Below are 15,459 nucleotides of genomic sequence, written 5' to 3' on the forward strand. Positions count from 1 at the left end.
CGTCCTCTTAAGTATTAATATAGATTATAATATATTAGAGTAACTATATTATTTTAAAAATGTTATTATAATTCCTGTATGGGGAAAAAATTACAACTAAATAAATTATTTAACGCACCTTCAAAACCATCAGGAACATAAATTTTCAATTCAATGTTACAGAATAACATAGGAAGAGCCATTGGGAAATTTGCTTCTGATCTCAATGATATATGCCTATAACCAGCTTGTAGACCATCCAAAGGCAAAATTCTTTGTCCCAGTAGTTTTCCATTTTCTTCATACACACCAATCCTCAGAACTGCTAAATCTGGTAACACTACCTAAAGTACAATATTATAAAAATTATAGAAATTAATATGATATATTAATATATTTATACACTTGATGATCAAACATTTTGTGCATAAATTATAATAAAGAAATTCAAATCTTTATACTACAATATGTATGTAATAGAGTAAAAAAAAGCAAATTACCTTTCTAAATAAAAATGGTTCTTCATTGTAGACTGGATTCAAACCATTGCTAGGTACCATCCGGGTACGGAATTCTTTACGTATAGTATCTGTAGGAAGGCCATACATATCAACTTCAACGTAAGTACCAACCTTCTTGTCAGACAAAAATTGGCCAGCAATCACTTGAACTGAACACTGGGCAGCAATCACACCATCTACAGGGGATTCTGCAAATGGATCGAAGCTTCGGTCTGCTCTGCGCATGAAATCTGGTTTCAATAAGTATCCACAGTTACCATTGTATTCAAATTTTCCCTGATTAAGTTGCATAGGCAAGTCAGCAGTTTGAAAATTTAATGATACCATTTGACAACCAGCATTCCAAAAAACCTAGAATTAACATTATATTAATATTAAAATGATAATAAAATTGTTAAAAGTTGAAATACATAATTTTGACATTATTAAGTTATTATGATAAAAAAATTTGTAATTTTACTTGTGGCATATAGTTTGAAGAATCAGCACGGGTTCCTTTTGGATATATACGGCTCATCTGTCTTTTATTGTAGTTTACAAATTCAATTGCTTGAGATTTCAAATATCCAAGTCCGGTGTTTTCAGCAAAGGAACTCATGTTATGATGAATATTCTTTTCTTTAAAAATAAAATACATTTATATAATATGATAGTTTGTAAACAAAAAAACTACATTATTTATTAAACTTACTTTCAGCTACATCAAAACCTTGAAACTTGATAGGCTGAGCATAATTAACCATTGAAGATAACCATGGATGTACATTTGTAGTTGAACCAGTATATTGTATTGGTGGTGGAGCCTCGGCGCCTTCAGTACCTGTTCCTACATCGGGTACTTCAACCTTGTGTTTGAAAAATAATAATAAAAATAATGTAATGATATAATATGAAAATTAAAAAACAATGTTTGTAAGTGGTTAAGTATGCAACCTGCACATTTGACTTATGTGTTGTATTTACATTTATTATTAAGAAAAGAGAAAGAGGTGTATGTTTACCTATTACAAAAAAAAAAAAAAAAAATGAAATAGTTTCAGGAACTAGTGATCAGCAGAAAGTGTAAATTCGGCATTATATCAACACTGCTTTATACACTCCTACCAGAACACACACAGTCAAACAATCTTAAGTATATGGTGACATATGAAGTCTAAATATAATATTAAGACAAATGGTGCAATTCCATTATTAGACCGGCAACTTCAAGAAGAGAATAAACTTCTCAGACATATTTCAGCTTGAACAACGACCTTTAAAGATCTTATGAATAACATACAAGAACAATTTAAACCTACTTAAAAATGAGTTTAACATTTTATAAGCCCAGTAATATTTTGTGACGAAACACTTATGTCATATGATGATCATCAGATACTGGCAATAAGTAATAATAATATGTCGTAATAGAAGTATATAATACTAATTATTTTTGAAATCTTGTATTACCTTTTTTTCTTCAGGTGGATTTGAAGTCACAGCAGTTGCATCTTCTTTTTCTTCATCTTCAATGACAAACTGACCTTTTCTAAACAGCTCTAACTCACTTTTTTCAACTTCTGTCTTTAATCGTTTATTTTTAATCATAATTTTCCTTTTAAGTAATGATGGGGGAGGTAATGGAACTCCTGGATCACACTTAAAAATAAAATATTATTAAAATTATATTAAATATATAATATATAATATAAGATTGATAAGCATTAAAATAAACATTTTTAACTTACTGGAAAATCAGGTAAGCATTCTCTCATCAATAAATCTCCAAGAATTTCATCACAATATTTGGCAAGTTTGTATTGTTGACTCTTGCAACAATGATTCTCAAACGATAAAATAATTGGATAGTCAGATGTTACGAATGCTGTATCTCGAATAGCATAAATTACATCCTAAATGTAATCAAACAAAATACTTTTAATCATCAAAAATTGAGTAATCATAAACATAATATAAGATAATGTTCAAAACATCCTTATTGTAATTGTTTTTAATTTTTATGTATACATAGAACTCAAATTATTTTTAAAGAAAACAAAAATAATAAGATCAATCTTTTAATAATTTCATAATAAAAGTATGAAAAAAACAATTATTATTTAGTATACTTAAACAAGAAAAGGTAGCCTTGAATTAAACATTATATAAAATACTATACTAACTGTTATCCTTTGACAAAAGTAACAAAGATCGATCACACATTTTTTAAATTTATTTTAGAGCTAGATAAGGTAAAAAAATGTTTTAGTAACACTAATTTTAATGATTTTTATAAATCTGCATTTTGAAATCATAATTATTTACATAGGCCCCTTTTTTTTTTATTTACATTACTTTAAATATAGCCAAAATAAACACAATTATTATACAGTATACATATTACAATTAAGACATATTGAGTTATTAAGTTATGAAGTTAAGATTGTTTTAAGCACTATCTGCTCATTCTGGAAAGTATACCTAACAGTACATTGTTAAAAATAATAGTCATACCTTAAATAGAATATCTGTACACATGGCTTTCCCGTGGGTAATAATTGGTTCTTCTTCTTCACCTTTACCATCCCAACAATCGAGTTCAACACATCTATGTATTTTCAAAGTATTAAAAATCAAAATTTAATTTAATTAACATAAAAACTTAAATTTTCTAAGAAATAAGCTCACCTGCATCCAGCTAAAAGTGTTTGACGATACATTTCGACACTAGACTTTCCGCCAAATTGGCGTCCAGATAAATATGTGTTATGAGATGAATTAATATAATAATGAGCTAAAGGTTGATCCATATCCATGTAGAATTCTAATCGATCCAAAAACACTGGTGCATTTTCATCAGACATCAAATATCTTATGAGACCTTCTTTTGATAATTGCTCTAAAAAAATTATTATTATTATCAATTTTATGCTGGCTTGAATTAAATATAAAGTATTAATTCATATTATATTGAATGTAACTATATAAACACCATTATTAAAACCTAAAATAATTTATGGAAAATATTAGTATTATGTAGTAATACAAATCAGAATATGGATGCTGATTTAGATCTCAAAACATTTGGCAACAATTTTGTACGTAAATATTACACAACACTTAGTAAATGTCCACATAATTTAAGTAAATATTATGAAAAAAATTCGATATTTGTGCATCACAAAGTGACTTCTGAAACTCAATTTGTGGTTGGCAAAAATGATATACATGATTGTGTTGTCCAACTGGACTATAAAGGATGTAAAACCAATATATTTTCAGTAAATACTCAACACCTCTATAACTATATAGTAATAGTTGTTGTTGGTGACCTGACTAAACACAATTGTGACCAGAGAAGATTTTCCCAGACAATCGTTCTGGATCGTAATACTAAAAATGAATATATAATAAAAAACGACACACTTTTCTATTTAGATCACAGAGCACAGCTCAATATAGGCAATGACAATGCAATAAAACGCACAAGAAAATTGAAAAATCAAACATATAATAGAAAAATGAATTCTGTGTGTCAATATAATAAAATGTTATATCCGCCTAGAAGTAATCAGTTATTTGTGTCTGGTATACCAGCCGATACAAATCCTCAGGACCTGAGTCAGTTTTTTGAACAATATGGTCAACTATACAGCTTGAGAATTATGACGAGAAACGTGAACTACGGTTTTGTAACATATGCTTCATCAGAGTCCACACAGGCAGTATTACAAAATCGGCCAATAACATACCCAAATAAAAGTGGAGTGTGGTTAGTCGTCAAAGAGAAGAAGGAGTCATACCAAAACAGGGATAACAAATATCTTCCAACTAGTCATCAGTTGTTTGTAGGTGATATTCCAGTTAATGTGAATTCTGATGAGTTGAAACAATTTTTCAGCACGTGGGGTTTAGTAGTGAATGCACAAATTATAACCACAGAGAAAAACCCAGAACCTACTACAGAAATTGTGCCCGGATTTGTGACTTTCATGACAGCAGAGAGTGCAAAAGAAGTGTTAAATAATCAACCAATTATGTTCCCCAATCAGAATGGTGTAGTATTAAATGTAATGGAAAAAATGAGTAGAGCGCAGAGAAAGAAGAGTTTTGAAAACGAGGAATTTCAAAAAAATGTGTATGATGACAATTCATTATTTGTATGTTTTTAAATAACTTAATCAATGTTACAAAATATGATATACCTAAATAATAAAATATATCTGCTTGAAAATAAACATTATATTAGTTCTTGTAATCCAGTTAAAATATTTCATTCTCAGAAAATGTAATCTAGTAGTAATCTACTAATTAAAATATATTTCTAACAGCTATTCGCATTATTTTAATAAAATATTAACTTTGAAATTGCTTACTTTCATTCTTCACCTCTTCAGATGGTTCATAGTCTGTGATAATTTCAAGTGCTCTCTTTTCATCATACAAAGGGTATAATATTTCGTTTAAACGAGGATCTCGTTGTTTCTCATTTAGGAAGGTAATAAACTGATCCAAACTGATATTTTCAGCTTTTCCTTGAGTACTAAAAAAAAACGATTAGATTAGTATTTTTTTTTTTTTATTGGTTTAGAGCCCGGCAACTATGGCCATTAGCTATTGAGGGGGTTATAGTAGTAATGGTACACTTTAGGCCATTGGGTGGTTTTTTTTTAAATTGTGGGAGAGGGTACTGTAGGTACTAACGGTATTGAAAAATAGATAAACGACAATATTTAAAATTAAAATTAAATTGTTTTTTTAACTTAGTACTTTTTTACTTTAGTAAAAAAAGTAAATTTGATAAAGAATTGCCGAAACACCTAATTTCAAATTCTTAACTTATCTGATGCTAAAATGGCACTTTTTTTAAGGATGTTCTAATAAGTATAATTTTCTTTATATTAATATACATAGTCTATTCAGAATAAGATCAAACCATATTTACATAGCAAAACTGGTTTTGATCATAGCCACCTGGTATATTCTTAATCTGAATAGAGTATAAAATCATCACATAATATACATTACACAATATCCATTGTACCCATCATAAAATATAAAAGTAAAATTAAATGTTTGAGTTGCTTGTAGTTTTCCAGATTAAACTCTGTATTATATAAAAATGTTGCATGATTTTATATTAAATTATCGAAGTGAAAAAAAAAAATATCAAAGAAAAACGTAACAAGTTTTTTTATATTGACACTGCAAAAATAATTTTATAATTTTATAATTTAATACTTACATTGACTGGAAAAGTTCTTCAATATCATTTCTAGGGCATATCTTGTGATAAAGTTCATAGAATTTATCAAAAGTGAAATCTGATGGCTCAATAGTATCATTCTAAAATATTAATACAATTAATACAAATATAATTGTTATTATTTTAATTATTATTCAATCTACTGTACTTTTCCACTAGGCAAGTTGAGATCAGCCAGACACTGGTAAACCATTTTTTCAGTTTTACCTGAAGCAAATGTTCTAGCGATTACTTTTACAGGAACTTTACCTTTTGGATCCACCAACATGCCTAATCGCATCCAACTATAACATATTAATATTAACACAAAATAAGTTTATTTCATATTAATAATGTATATTCTATGTAACATAAAGTATTATAAACTCACTGTTTCATAAGATTGGTCCGTACACAAACATTGTTCATTTTGTTGTTATGCGTAATCTTACGAAGACCTTCTTGCCATTGCTTTATTGAAATAAAATATACATAATAATCAGGAATTTATTCAATACTTATCATAAAATATTTTAAATACAAATTTTAATACTTAAAATTGCTCATTACAATTTTAAACTATTAAAATAAAAAATTATTAATAACATTATTATTTATAAAATTAGTAATCAAAAAATTCATATTATCTACACTAGTTCAAGTTTTATTTATAGTCATTAAATTATTATAAGTTAATAGCTTATATTTATTAATAAAAATAATTCATTTTAAATTGGAAAATTGTTATCTATTTTACTTGCTATTGTACTATTATAATTTTTAGATTTATTATTTGTATTTTAAATAATGTTATATTTTGTTTTAATTCAAAAATAAAAATGACATGGTCATAAACAATAAATATTTATTTCTAAATTGATGATGACGAAAATGTATAAAATATAAATCATAACTAACTAATAATTTAACTTTTTGATATGGTTTTTGACAACATTTTTACACATAAGAAAAATTTTTTATACATACAATAATTAACTACAAAATGATTTCAAATTTAGTATATAGGGCCAAATTGGCCTGGCAAGTTACAGAGTAAAACTCGGTGGGCCACAACAATTTTGGGCTGTTCAAATCATGAAGGGTCGTGCCGACTGTAAATATGTTGAGAGTTAAAAGTTGAAGTAATGGAGACTATAAAATAAAAAAAAACTATGCACGACATAAGAACGTACCCAAAGGCTGCCAGTTTGTAAGTGGGCTGGTAAAGTACGGAAAACTCGGTGGACCGAATTTTTCCAATCCGGCCCTGGTAGTACAAACTAATTATTTGTATCATTTAGTACATATTCAATAAATTACCATAGTTTATTCACTTCAGTATTGTAATATTAATTAAGGTAGATACAAATGTAATATAATTGTGATTTATTTATTATTTCCCTGTGGAATTAATAAGTTATAACTGTTACTCGAATGAGGATAATTCCAAAACACATTCGTGAAAATGGAACATGTACATTGTACAACTTAAAAAGATATCTTGTATCCCGTTAAAATTATTTTTGCAAGGCGAATGATGCAACCAATCAACTAAATTAAAATCTATTGCTTTTTGTGGATAAGAAGCCTATCAAGTTAACATTTGGTAAAGAACTGTAATACAATTTTTCAGTTACTATTTATTGATATAAATAATATTATACTCTAGTATATGTTAAAAGTTACTAATATAGAAATATATAGATAAACCATTAAAAAACTAAGATATTAATTGATATACATTTTGTAACAATTTGGTTGAGTAATATAATGCAGCTCTCAGTGTTTTCATTACACTATAGTTTTGCATTGTATTAACTTATAATTTCTGAAGTGCGTAGTAAGGTTCTAGGTAATATTATCATTAAAATAATTTTGAATAATTTGTTTGATAGTTTAATATTAATACATAATTTTATAAATTAAATAGTGTTAAATGATGTAATTATTCAGTATTGTTTACTTTCGCTGTAGCAGCATCTGGACAAATAACATGCTGATAATTTATGTTGATGTAATCCGTGTTGCTGCATATAGTTAAGGATTTCTCTTCCAAGGTATCGCCATGTTTATTTATCAACTGCTGCTGTTGTCGGGTATCCTAAAAACAATAAAAGTATTTTACATAATTGAGTGTGGGTTTTCACCTTTTCACACACACGTTGTCTCAGTTCTACAAAAGTACAACATAGACATTTTGTATTCAGTAGAATCAATATAGAGTACTTTGATTTAATATAAGACTGAGTTTACCATATAGAAAATTTATTGGTAAGAACATAACATTATCTATGCTAGTTATTACCATTTTTACACTCATTCCTTACTTAAAAATTGAAATATAGAAAAACTAACATAAGTAATGTTCTTTGTTCTTACTTTCAAGTTTGATATTAGGTCAATTCATAATTTAAAACAACAGAAAGTTGCGTTTTCTTTGCTTTACATTTGTTAGATGAGGAAAATAAATGCGAGTATGACACTTTTTCAGGGAACAGTTCAAAATTAGGCCAGATATACAATTGAAAAAATTGTGGCCTCATAATGTTATATTTTAAAGTCAACAATTTTTATTTAAAAATAACTTACTTTAGGTAATCCTCCAGAGCGTATGTCACTGACCTGGCATAACTCAATGACGTCTCCATCCTAAAATTAGAGAAATATATTTAGAAAAATCTAAATTACAATTATAAACATACTTAATTATTAATGATTAAATAACAAAAATAATAATACAATTAGATAAATATTTGAGATATTTAAAATCATTGTAATAAAAGTATTCAAATAAATGTTTAAAAAAATGTTAGTACTATTGTGTTTTTATTATTTTAAAATATTACTTACTCGATTTTCGCTTTTCCAATAGATGAAAAATCCATATTCGTCAACCTTAAATAAACAGCCATTTTCGATTTCAACGTTGTCTTTTTCTTCAGACCAGCGGTCGAACAAACAACCCTGTAGCAACACATCAGGAACTGGGATCTGCCAATTGAACTCAAATTTCTTTGTCATTGCGACCGATTGGCCGTTATGTTCTCGTTGTGTTCATGGACTATTGTAACAAACAAGTGAGTAATTAATCAGAGTTAACTACTATGAAAAAACAAATTTAATGGGTTTTTAAGTAACAAATTAAAGACCAATTAAGGTTGAGATGGATTTTTGGATGCAATACATTTTATATCATACCTATTATTATTATGTAATGATATTATTAAAATTGAAAGTGGGTACTGATACATTATAGACATAATACAAATGTACTTTTTTATACCATAAGACTAAAATGAGATGTATCTAATATATAACCTAAGAATATGTTTTAACAACCAGATAATTATAACTTATAAGTGTAAAACTTACTAGTTTAAAAACATAGATAGGTATTTTAAGACAATTTTTTTGTTTATTTATTTTTATATTTACTCTTCAAGAAGGTATGAGCCCCACTGAAAATGTTTGTGTAAGGGCCCATGAGTTAACAATTTGAAATACAAAATAATTTAATAATGAATACATAAAGGTATACATTTTTTCACAATATTTATGTTGGTATAATGTAATATTATGTATAAAATCTTGAAATTAAAAATTACAATATAAAGCTATAAAACTTTATCAATAACTATCAAAGTCATCATCTAATTAATGCATTATGCGATGCAATAGCCCTATAAAACATGTACTATAGGTTTGTCTATATTTTGTCCCAGTGTTTTTTTTAAGAATCTTGAATGAGTTAGTTATGCTAGAGTTTAAAGAGTTTGTATGTTTAATTTCTAATGATAATATATTGTAAATTTTTGGACCGATATGTAAGTAGTAGATTGTGTTAATTTTTTGTGCATGGTTGGTACTTTGATATTATATATTTGTCTAGTATCTGTGTTCAGTTTTAAAAGTGAGATTATTTTACTATGTATACGTATTTTAGTAGGGATGGCTATTAGAAGAGTATCTAGGTATAAGCATAAAAGCATAGGTATTAGTAATATGCCCACCTATATTTTATGAATAACTAATAAGTTGTCATTCGCAATACCTAAGTGATAACTTTATGAAAGTAAGACTTGTAACAAGAAAAAAAATGATTTAATTAGGTAAGTGGTATTCAATATAAATATTTAATTTAATTCTGTACCAACAACCTATACAAATTTAAGAGATAAAGGTATTTGGTTAAACGTGCGATTTTAGTAATCAACAATTAAACAACGGTTAAGTAACCTAATGGATATTTTAATAATTAGTGTCTAGATTGAGAATATACCTAAGTATTCTTTAAGCACCATATTATGTTGTAAAATGTTAGGAGTGATTTTTGACAAAATATAGTAAGTAGGTAGGTAGGTAGGGCTTTTTAGTTAAAACGTATTGGTACAAAAATTAACGAAAAATAAATAAAATTAAGTGAACAGTGTGAAAATGATCGCCCTAATATAAAATTATAGGTATGGCATGTCATGGGTACTATTAAGCCGTGACTATAAAGTGTCATTGGTCAAATCCAAAGAGATCTGGGGAGGCAAATTCTATGAGTCCTAGCCGTATGAATCGTCTAACGAATAGGTCTCAATATGATTGGCCGTCAGTAGTCATCGCAGGATTGGGGTACTTATGGCATGATATGATTGCCTACGGTAAACGAACGACATGTAGTACCTAAGTATTATTACTCACTTAGGTATTCCTTTTCCCTCGGCAACAACGACTAAGTATCTACTAACTACAGACGACACAAACAATTAGGTACGACGTCGGGCCGACTGCAATCGTGTCCCGTCCGTCACCCGCACCGGCGCCCCGGAAATCTTACAGCAGTTTTAATGGCCGTCGGCGTGTCAGCAGGCCCGTCGGCGAACACCACCACCATCACCACCGCCGGTGTGGCAGCCGTCATTCGGCGGTGATTCGGAGGGCCATGGGACGACTATGATAAAACTTAACGATAATGTAGCGTAACAACGGTGGATATTGATCGGTATGCGCGTGCGTCTGACTCTGACAAGACGTCGTGACAACCGCGATAAGTGGAACGGACAGTTTGTGAGAGAGAAATAAAAACAACTCAAACGTGAAGCGAACGAGAGGACTAATATAGAGGAGTAAACAATATTATATATTTTTCAAAAACAAAACATCAAACGAAATCTCGGCGAACCATAATAACAACAAACTATTGTCCGCTGTTATCGATCTTATCAGTGAGTGCCGCAATCAGTAAGTTATGGTCGTCCGTCGCCGGCCGCGGTCGCGCCATTTTTCGAACCACTGTCGCGCGTTTCAACAGCGGAGGCTGCCACAGCCCACAGCACTCATCAAAATTAATATTCAAATATCAAAATGTTATGATAGACCCGCACAATTATAAGATGGAACGGTTTTTGTTGAAAAATATCTCTTCGGAAACACATATTATTTTTTATTGTAGTCTGCTTGAATTTTGTTTTAAATTCTGAGAGGAGGGATGAATATATTGATTTTACTATGTGGTGTGTTTTTTAAAAATGTATTTTATTTCTGTGTACACGATAGGTAAATAGTCGTTTATAATGTTTCGATTTTCCACGTCCATATCTTTTCCGATGGGAAAGTGAATATTTAGGAGGAAAAATTTAAAATTCACAGTAGTTTTCAAAAGCACCATGTGAAACAAAAAAAAAAATTAAGGAAAAACAAGAATTTAAATTTTTCACTCATAATTGGTTTTTGAAAAAATTGATTTTGATTTTTGGTATAACTCTAAATAAAATAATCGTAGATACTTAAAATTTACACTGTATGTTTATTTTATGATTTTCTAATACTTAATAAAATTTTCAAAATATTTTGAACTGTTTACTGACATCAAATTTCAAATTTTTGAGTTTTTTTTTCTTCAAATATCAATGGTTTTATTTGTGGGGTCAAAAATATTTAAAATTTAATTCAAGGCTCCTAAGTCCTCACATATTGTTACATTATCAGTTTAAAAATATTAATAATACATGGGCTAGATTTTTTTGATTCTGAGTGGAACGATGAATGTATTGATTTTACAATGATGTGTGTTTTTTTTTTGTGTCTGTCATCACCTTTTAGGACAGTAAAAGTGCTTGAATTTTCTTCAACAGTACCTTTTCTGATAGGAAAGTGAATCTAGTTGGTACTTTGGGGGGTCAAAAGTAAAAATTTCCCAGTAGCTTTCAAAAGCGCCGTGAAAAACAAAACAAAAATAAAGGAAAAACGGGAATTTTTACACAAAATCTGTTTTCGAGAAAATTGATTTTGGTTTTTGGCGCAACTCTTAAGAAAATGGCCGTAGGTACATGAAATTTTGACTGAATGTTTATATTAGCATTTTATATATACGATAAAATTTTGAAAATAATTTGACTCTTTTTGAGCTGTTTACGGACATTGTCAGTTTTACATTTTTTTAGTTTTTTTTTCTATAAATATCAATAAAGTTTTATCTGTTGGGACAAAAAGTGTAAAAAATTAATACAAGGCTCCTGATGTATTGTTACAACAGCAGTTGAAAAATATTAAAAATACTAAGGCACAATTTTTTTTTATAAGCATTTGAAGATCGAATTTTGACAAAATTTATCAAATTTAAAATTGAATAATTATTTTGCGGTTAAAAATGTATAAAATGTTCAACTTTTATATCTAAGAATTGAAAATTTAAAACAAGATTCCACGTAAGTAGTTATTTCTGTACCAAAAAATCTAAAAAATACATTTACGCAGTTTACTTTTATAGTCATTTTAAGTACAAATTTGGACGAAATTACATATTAAAAACCTAGGATAACTATTTTAGTTATTTTGTTGTGATTGTATAATATTATTCGTGGGTACTTGAAACTTCTAAAGTATACTATTATATATCTATGATAGTACCACGGTTTTTTGTTGATGTATAACGCGTTATAAGTACCTAATAAATATTATGATATGATTAATTTGGAATTTATTATAGGTACCTAATATAATATTATGTCTTATACCTAGACTAACATACCGTCTCCGCTCAGAATCGTTTTTCTTATACAATGATATTATATCATTGAATTCAAATTTAATACCATCCATTATACAGTGACCCACTTGTAACCTACTGTACAGCAGAGCGAAATCCACTTACCCACCTTTTTTATTGTGAATCATAGTTTTTTCTGTAAATTGTTAAGTAGATAACTTTTTTGAAAATGTTGATTCACCTATCCAATATCATATATCCAAATCAAAATTCGTAGTTGTAGTTTCGAGTCATATAACTTTGGAAGTACAAGCATTGATTAAATAAACATGTATATTTAATCAGTGGTACAAGGATATTTTTAGGTCCATGGTGATTTAAAATTTAAAGTACATAATTAGCATTAATCAATCAAGTTTTTATAGTTTTTAAAGTTGTCAGAGTATATAAGTACTAGTTTGAATAATAATTGCCATTATATACATTTATACACCGTACTTTACCTGACTTCACCTGACTTAACAATTCGCAAGAAAAAGGGCGATACTCATTTGAAAATAAGAAATTGACATCGTTTGAGGACGCTCCCTAAATGGTATTCAAAATCTAAGTATTTTATTATAAGGTCATTAAGTAGGTATAATTAAAAACTAAAATATTTTAATAAGTTTATTATTAAATAAAAAATAGGGTTTATAATGTTTGGCAAATCATTCTGTATAATAACGGGAATTCGTGCATTTTTTCTCTACGCACACACCTATTAGTACAATATAGTAAGTTCGAGAGTAAGTTATACTATATAAAATGTTATATTTTTTAGAATTTTATACAGCATCGATGTTTGTTTCGGCATTTTGTTGTTTGCATCTCTACGTTAAGCTCGTAGTTCGTAAATTTAAAACAAAAAGTTTTTGCAATAAGTATGTAATACTGATATACTCTTTTCTACTCTATGGACTCTTATCAACAAAACCAGGTTAACTGCGTGGTAAGGTTTGTATTTGTTCAGTAATGACGTTCACTGTATTGTTTTTATCCACAGGCGTATCGTATATCCGTATATCCGTCGTGCCTCAAAATAAATAACGAATAAATCAATCTCTGCAGTTATATTTGGACGATTAAATTAAATTAAATTTATAAAATGAAAAAAGTTACCTCTAGGTTGAATTTAAAAGTAATAGTTTGTGCACCAGTGCACGTGATTATACTGATTATACCTACGTCTGCTGAGTTTCTGCAATTTTATTCTTATTCCTTATTCAACCACCCACAATGTCATATTACTATTACATCATATTAATATATATATTTAATGAAATCCAATATATTATGCATGCATCAGTGGCTTAGTCCAATGGGTGGGAAATAAGGGACTGCATCTTTCGGGAAACTTAAAAAAATTTAAAAATACTTTCATTCTTACGTAATATTTTATTACGTAAGACGTAACCGTTAAAATTGTAGTTTGTATGAAGATTGCTGCAAAGGTCTGAAGCGTTATATGTGACTACACCACTACGGGCATGGAAAACTCACGAAGAATTCTAGTTTAGTCTCTCCTATATATCTAATAATATAATAAAACGGTAATATTACAATAAAGTATTAGTCCGCCAAAAAACTCAAAATCCTGTATCGCTACATTTATATGCAATATTTATAATAACTATTAAAACTTGTTGTTATCTATATTGTGAATAACCTATTGGCTATTCAGCATAATTAACTCTTGGGATATTTTCGACTGACCTATATCTAATTCACAAAAACAATAATTGACAAAATTGGGCCACGCCCTGGCGAGCAGTATATAATATATATAGATACCTACCTACTTTAGTTGGGGTAGGTACTGATAAAAATAATAAAAACCACGCAAGACACACGCATTTTTGCTGTTTGGAGAAGAGTATTTAAAAGTAAAATTTATTGAAATGGACATTTTGTTTTGGTAGAGTTGCAGTTAAGTACCTATTATAGCATTCTGGTATTTTTGTAAAGAAATAAAACATTAGAAAAATAATTGCTAATAAATTAACATAAAAACATACAAATTAGTTATTATTATTCATACACTTAATTAAATAGGTGGAATGTATATAGTACCTAATACATATACATATAATACAATATACTTTATGTCAGTATAGAAGATAAATACCTAAAATAATGTATATAATTTATGTATATTTTCATAGATTTATCAAACCTAGGACATTATTTTCTTTGCTTGTACATTTTTTTTTAACTGTGTCATAATGTGATAAAAAAATTTAAAAAAATAGATAAAAATAATGACCACACTGTATGAACAAATATAACTATAATATTATGAATAAATGTTGCCTGGATATCGAATTATATAATTACGCCCACAAATCAATTTTGTGAATTTCAGTAAAGTAGCATCCAAATACTTTTTTTAATACTTTCAGCATCGAGAGTATTTTAAATGTATTATTTACAACTCTGTTACAAAACATACACATACTTCAAATGTGCTTGTACAATAGATATTATTATATTAATATTAATGTACGAATAGAACGTGCTACGTTAGGTTTTCAATATCTATATAATTGATCGGAGTTTTCGGGCATTGGACGAGTGTTGCACCTCGATTATACCTGGACGGCTGAATCTCCCATTGGCGCACATACGGAGGTGCCAGGGGGTGCTTACCACCCCCAAGTCTTAATTAGCACCCCTAACTGGCTCAACTTCTAATGAGCGAAGAATATTGTTTAAAATGT

The 15,459-nt window shown here is 28.5% G+C and overlaps 2 protein-coding genes across 5 annotated transcripts in view; both read right to left on the reverse strand.

The window, feature by feature from the left end:
* The window catches only part of LOC100570533 (homeobox protein vnd), a 141,277-nt gene that overhangs the window by 17,225 nt on the left and 108,593 nt on the right, over nucleotides 1-15,459 (reverse strand). The gene's annotated exons all lie outside the window — the stretch shown is intronic.
* The window catches only part of LOC100162131 (1-phosphatidylinositol 4,5-bisphosphate phosphodiesterase), a 66,830-nt gene that overhangs the window by 5,085 nt on the left and 46,286 nt on the right, over nucleotides 1-15,459 (reverse strand). For 2 of the 4 annotated variants that reach the window (XM_008190255.3, XM_016808761.2), the window contains exons 2-16: nucleotides 8,575-8,785; nucleotides 8,314-8,373; nucleotides 7,688-7,825; nucleotides 6,116-6,195; nucleotides 5,894-6,029; nucleotides 5,725-5,825; nucleotides 4,856-5,022; nucleotides 3,168-3,378; nucleotides 2,994-3,087; nucleotides 2,228-2,392; nucleotides 1,950-2,138; nucleotides 1,192-1,345; nucleotides 961-1,118; nucleotides 480-851; nucleotides 119-323 (exon numbers count right to left, since the gene is read on the reverse strand). In XM_008190255.3, the coding sequence (XP_008188477.1) occupies nucleotides 119-323; nucleotides 480-851; nucleotides 961-1,118; nucleotides 1,192-1,345; nucleotides 1,950-2,138; nucleotides 2,228-2,392; nucleotides 2,994-3,087; nucleotides 3,168-3,378; nucleotides 4,856-5,022; nucleotides 5,725-5,825; nucleotides 5,894-6,029; nucleotides 6,116-6,195; nucleotides 7,688-7,825; nucleotides 8,314-8,373; nucleotides 8,575-8,745 (2,401 nt within the window). In that variant the 5' untranslated portion in view covers nucleotides 8,746-8,785. Of the gene's footprint in view, nucleotides 1-118; nucleotides 324-479; nucleotides 852-960; nucleotides 1,119-1,191; nucleotides 1,346-1,949; nucleotides 2,139-2,227; nucleotides 2,393-2,993; nucleotides 3,088-3,167; nucleotides 3,379-4,855; nucleotides 5,023-5,724; nucleotides 5,826-5,893; nucleotides 6,030-6,115; nucleotides 6,196-7,687; nucleotides 7,826-8,313; nucleotides 8,374-8,574; nucleotides 8,786-10,413; nucleotides 10,912-15,459 lie in introns of those variants that run through there. The other 2 variants (XM_008190254.3, XM_001948206.5) reach the window with 2 other exon arrangements.

This window comes from Acyrthosiphon pisum, chromosome A1 (genome assembly GCF_005508785.2).
Source record: "Acyrthosiphon pisum isolate AL4f chromosome A1, pea_aphid_22Mar2018_4r6ur, whole genome shotgun sequence".
NCBI classification, from domain to species: domain Eukaryota; kingdom Metazoa; phylum Arthropoda; class Insecta; order Hemiptera; family Aphididae; genus Acyrthosiphon; species Acyrthosiphon pisum.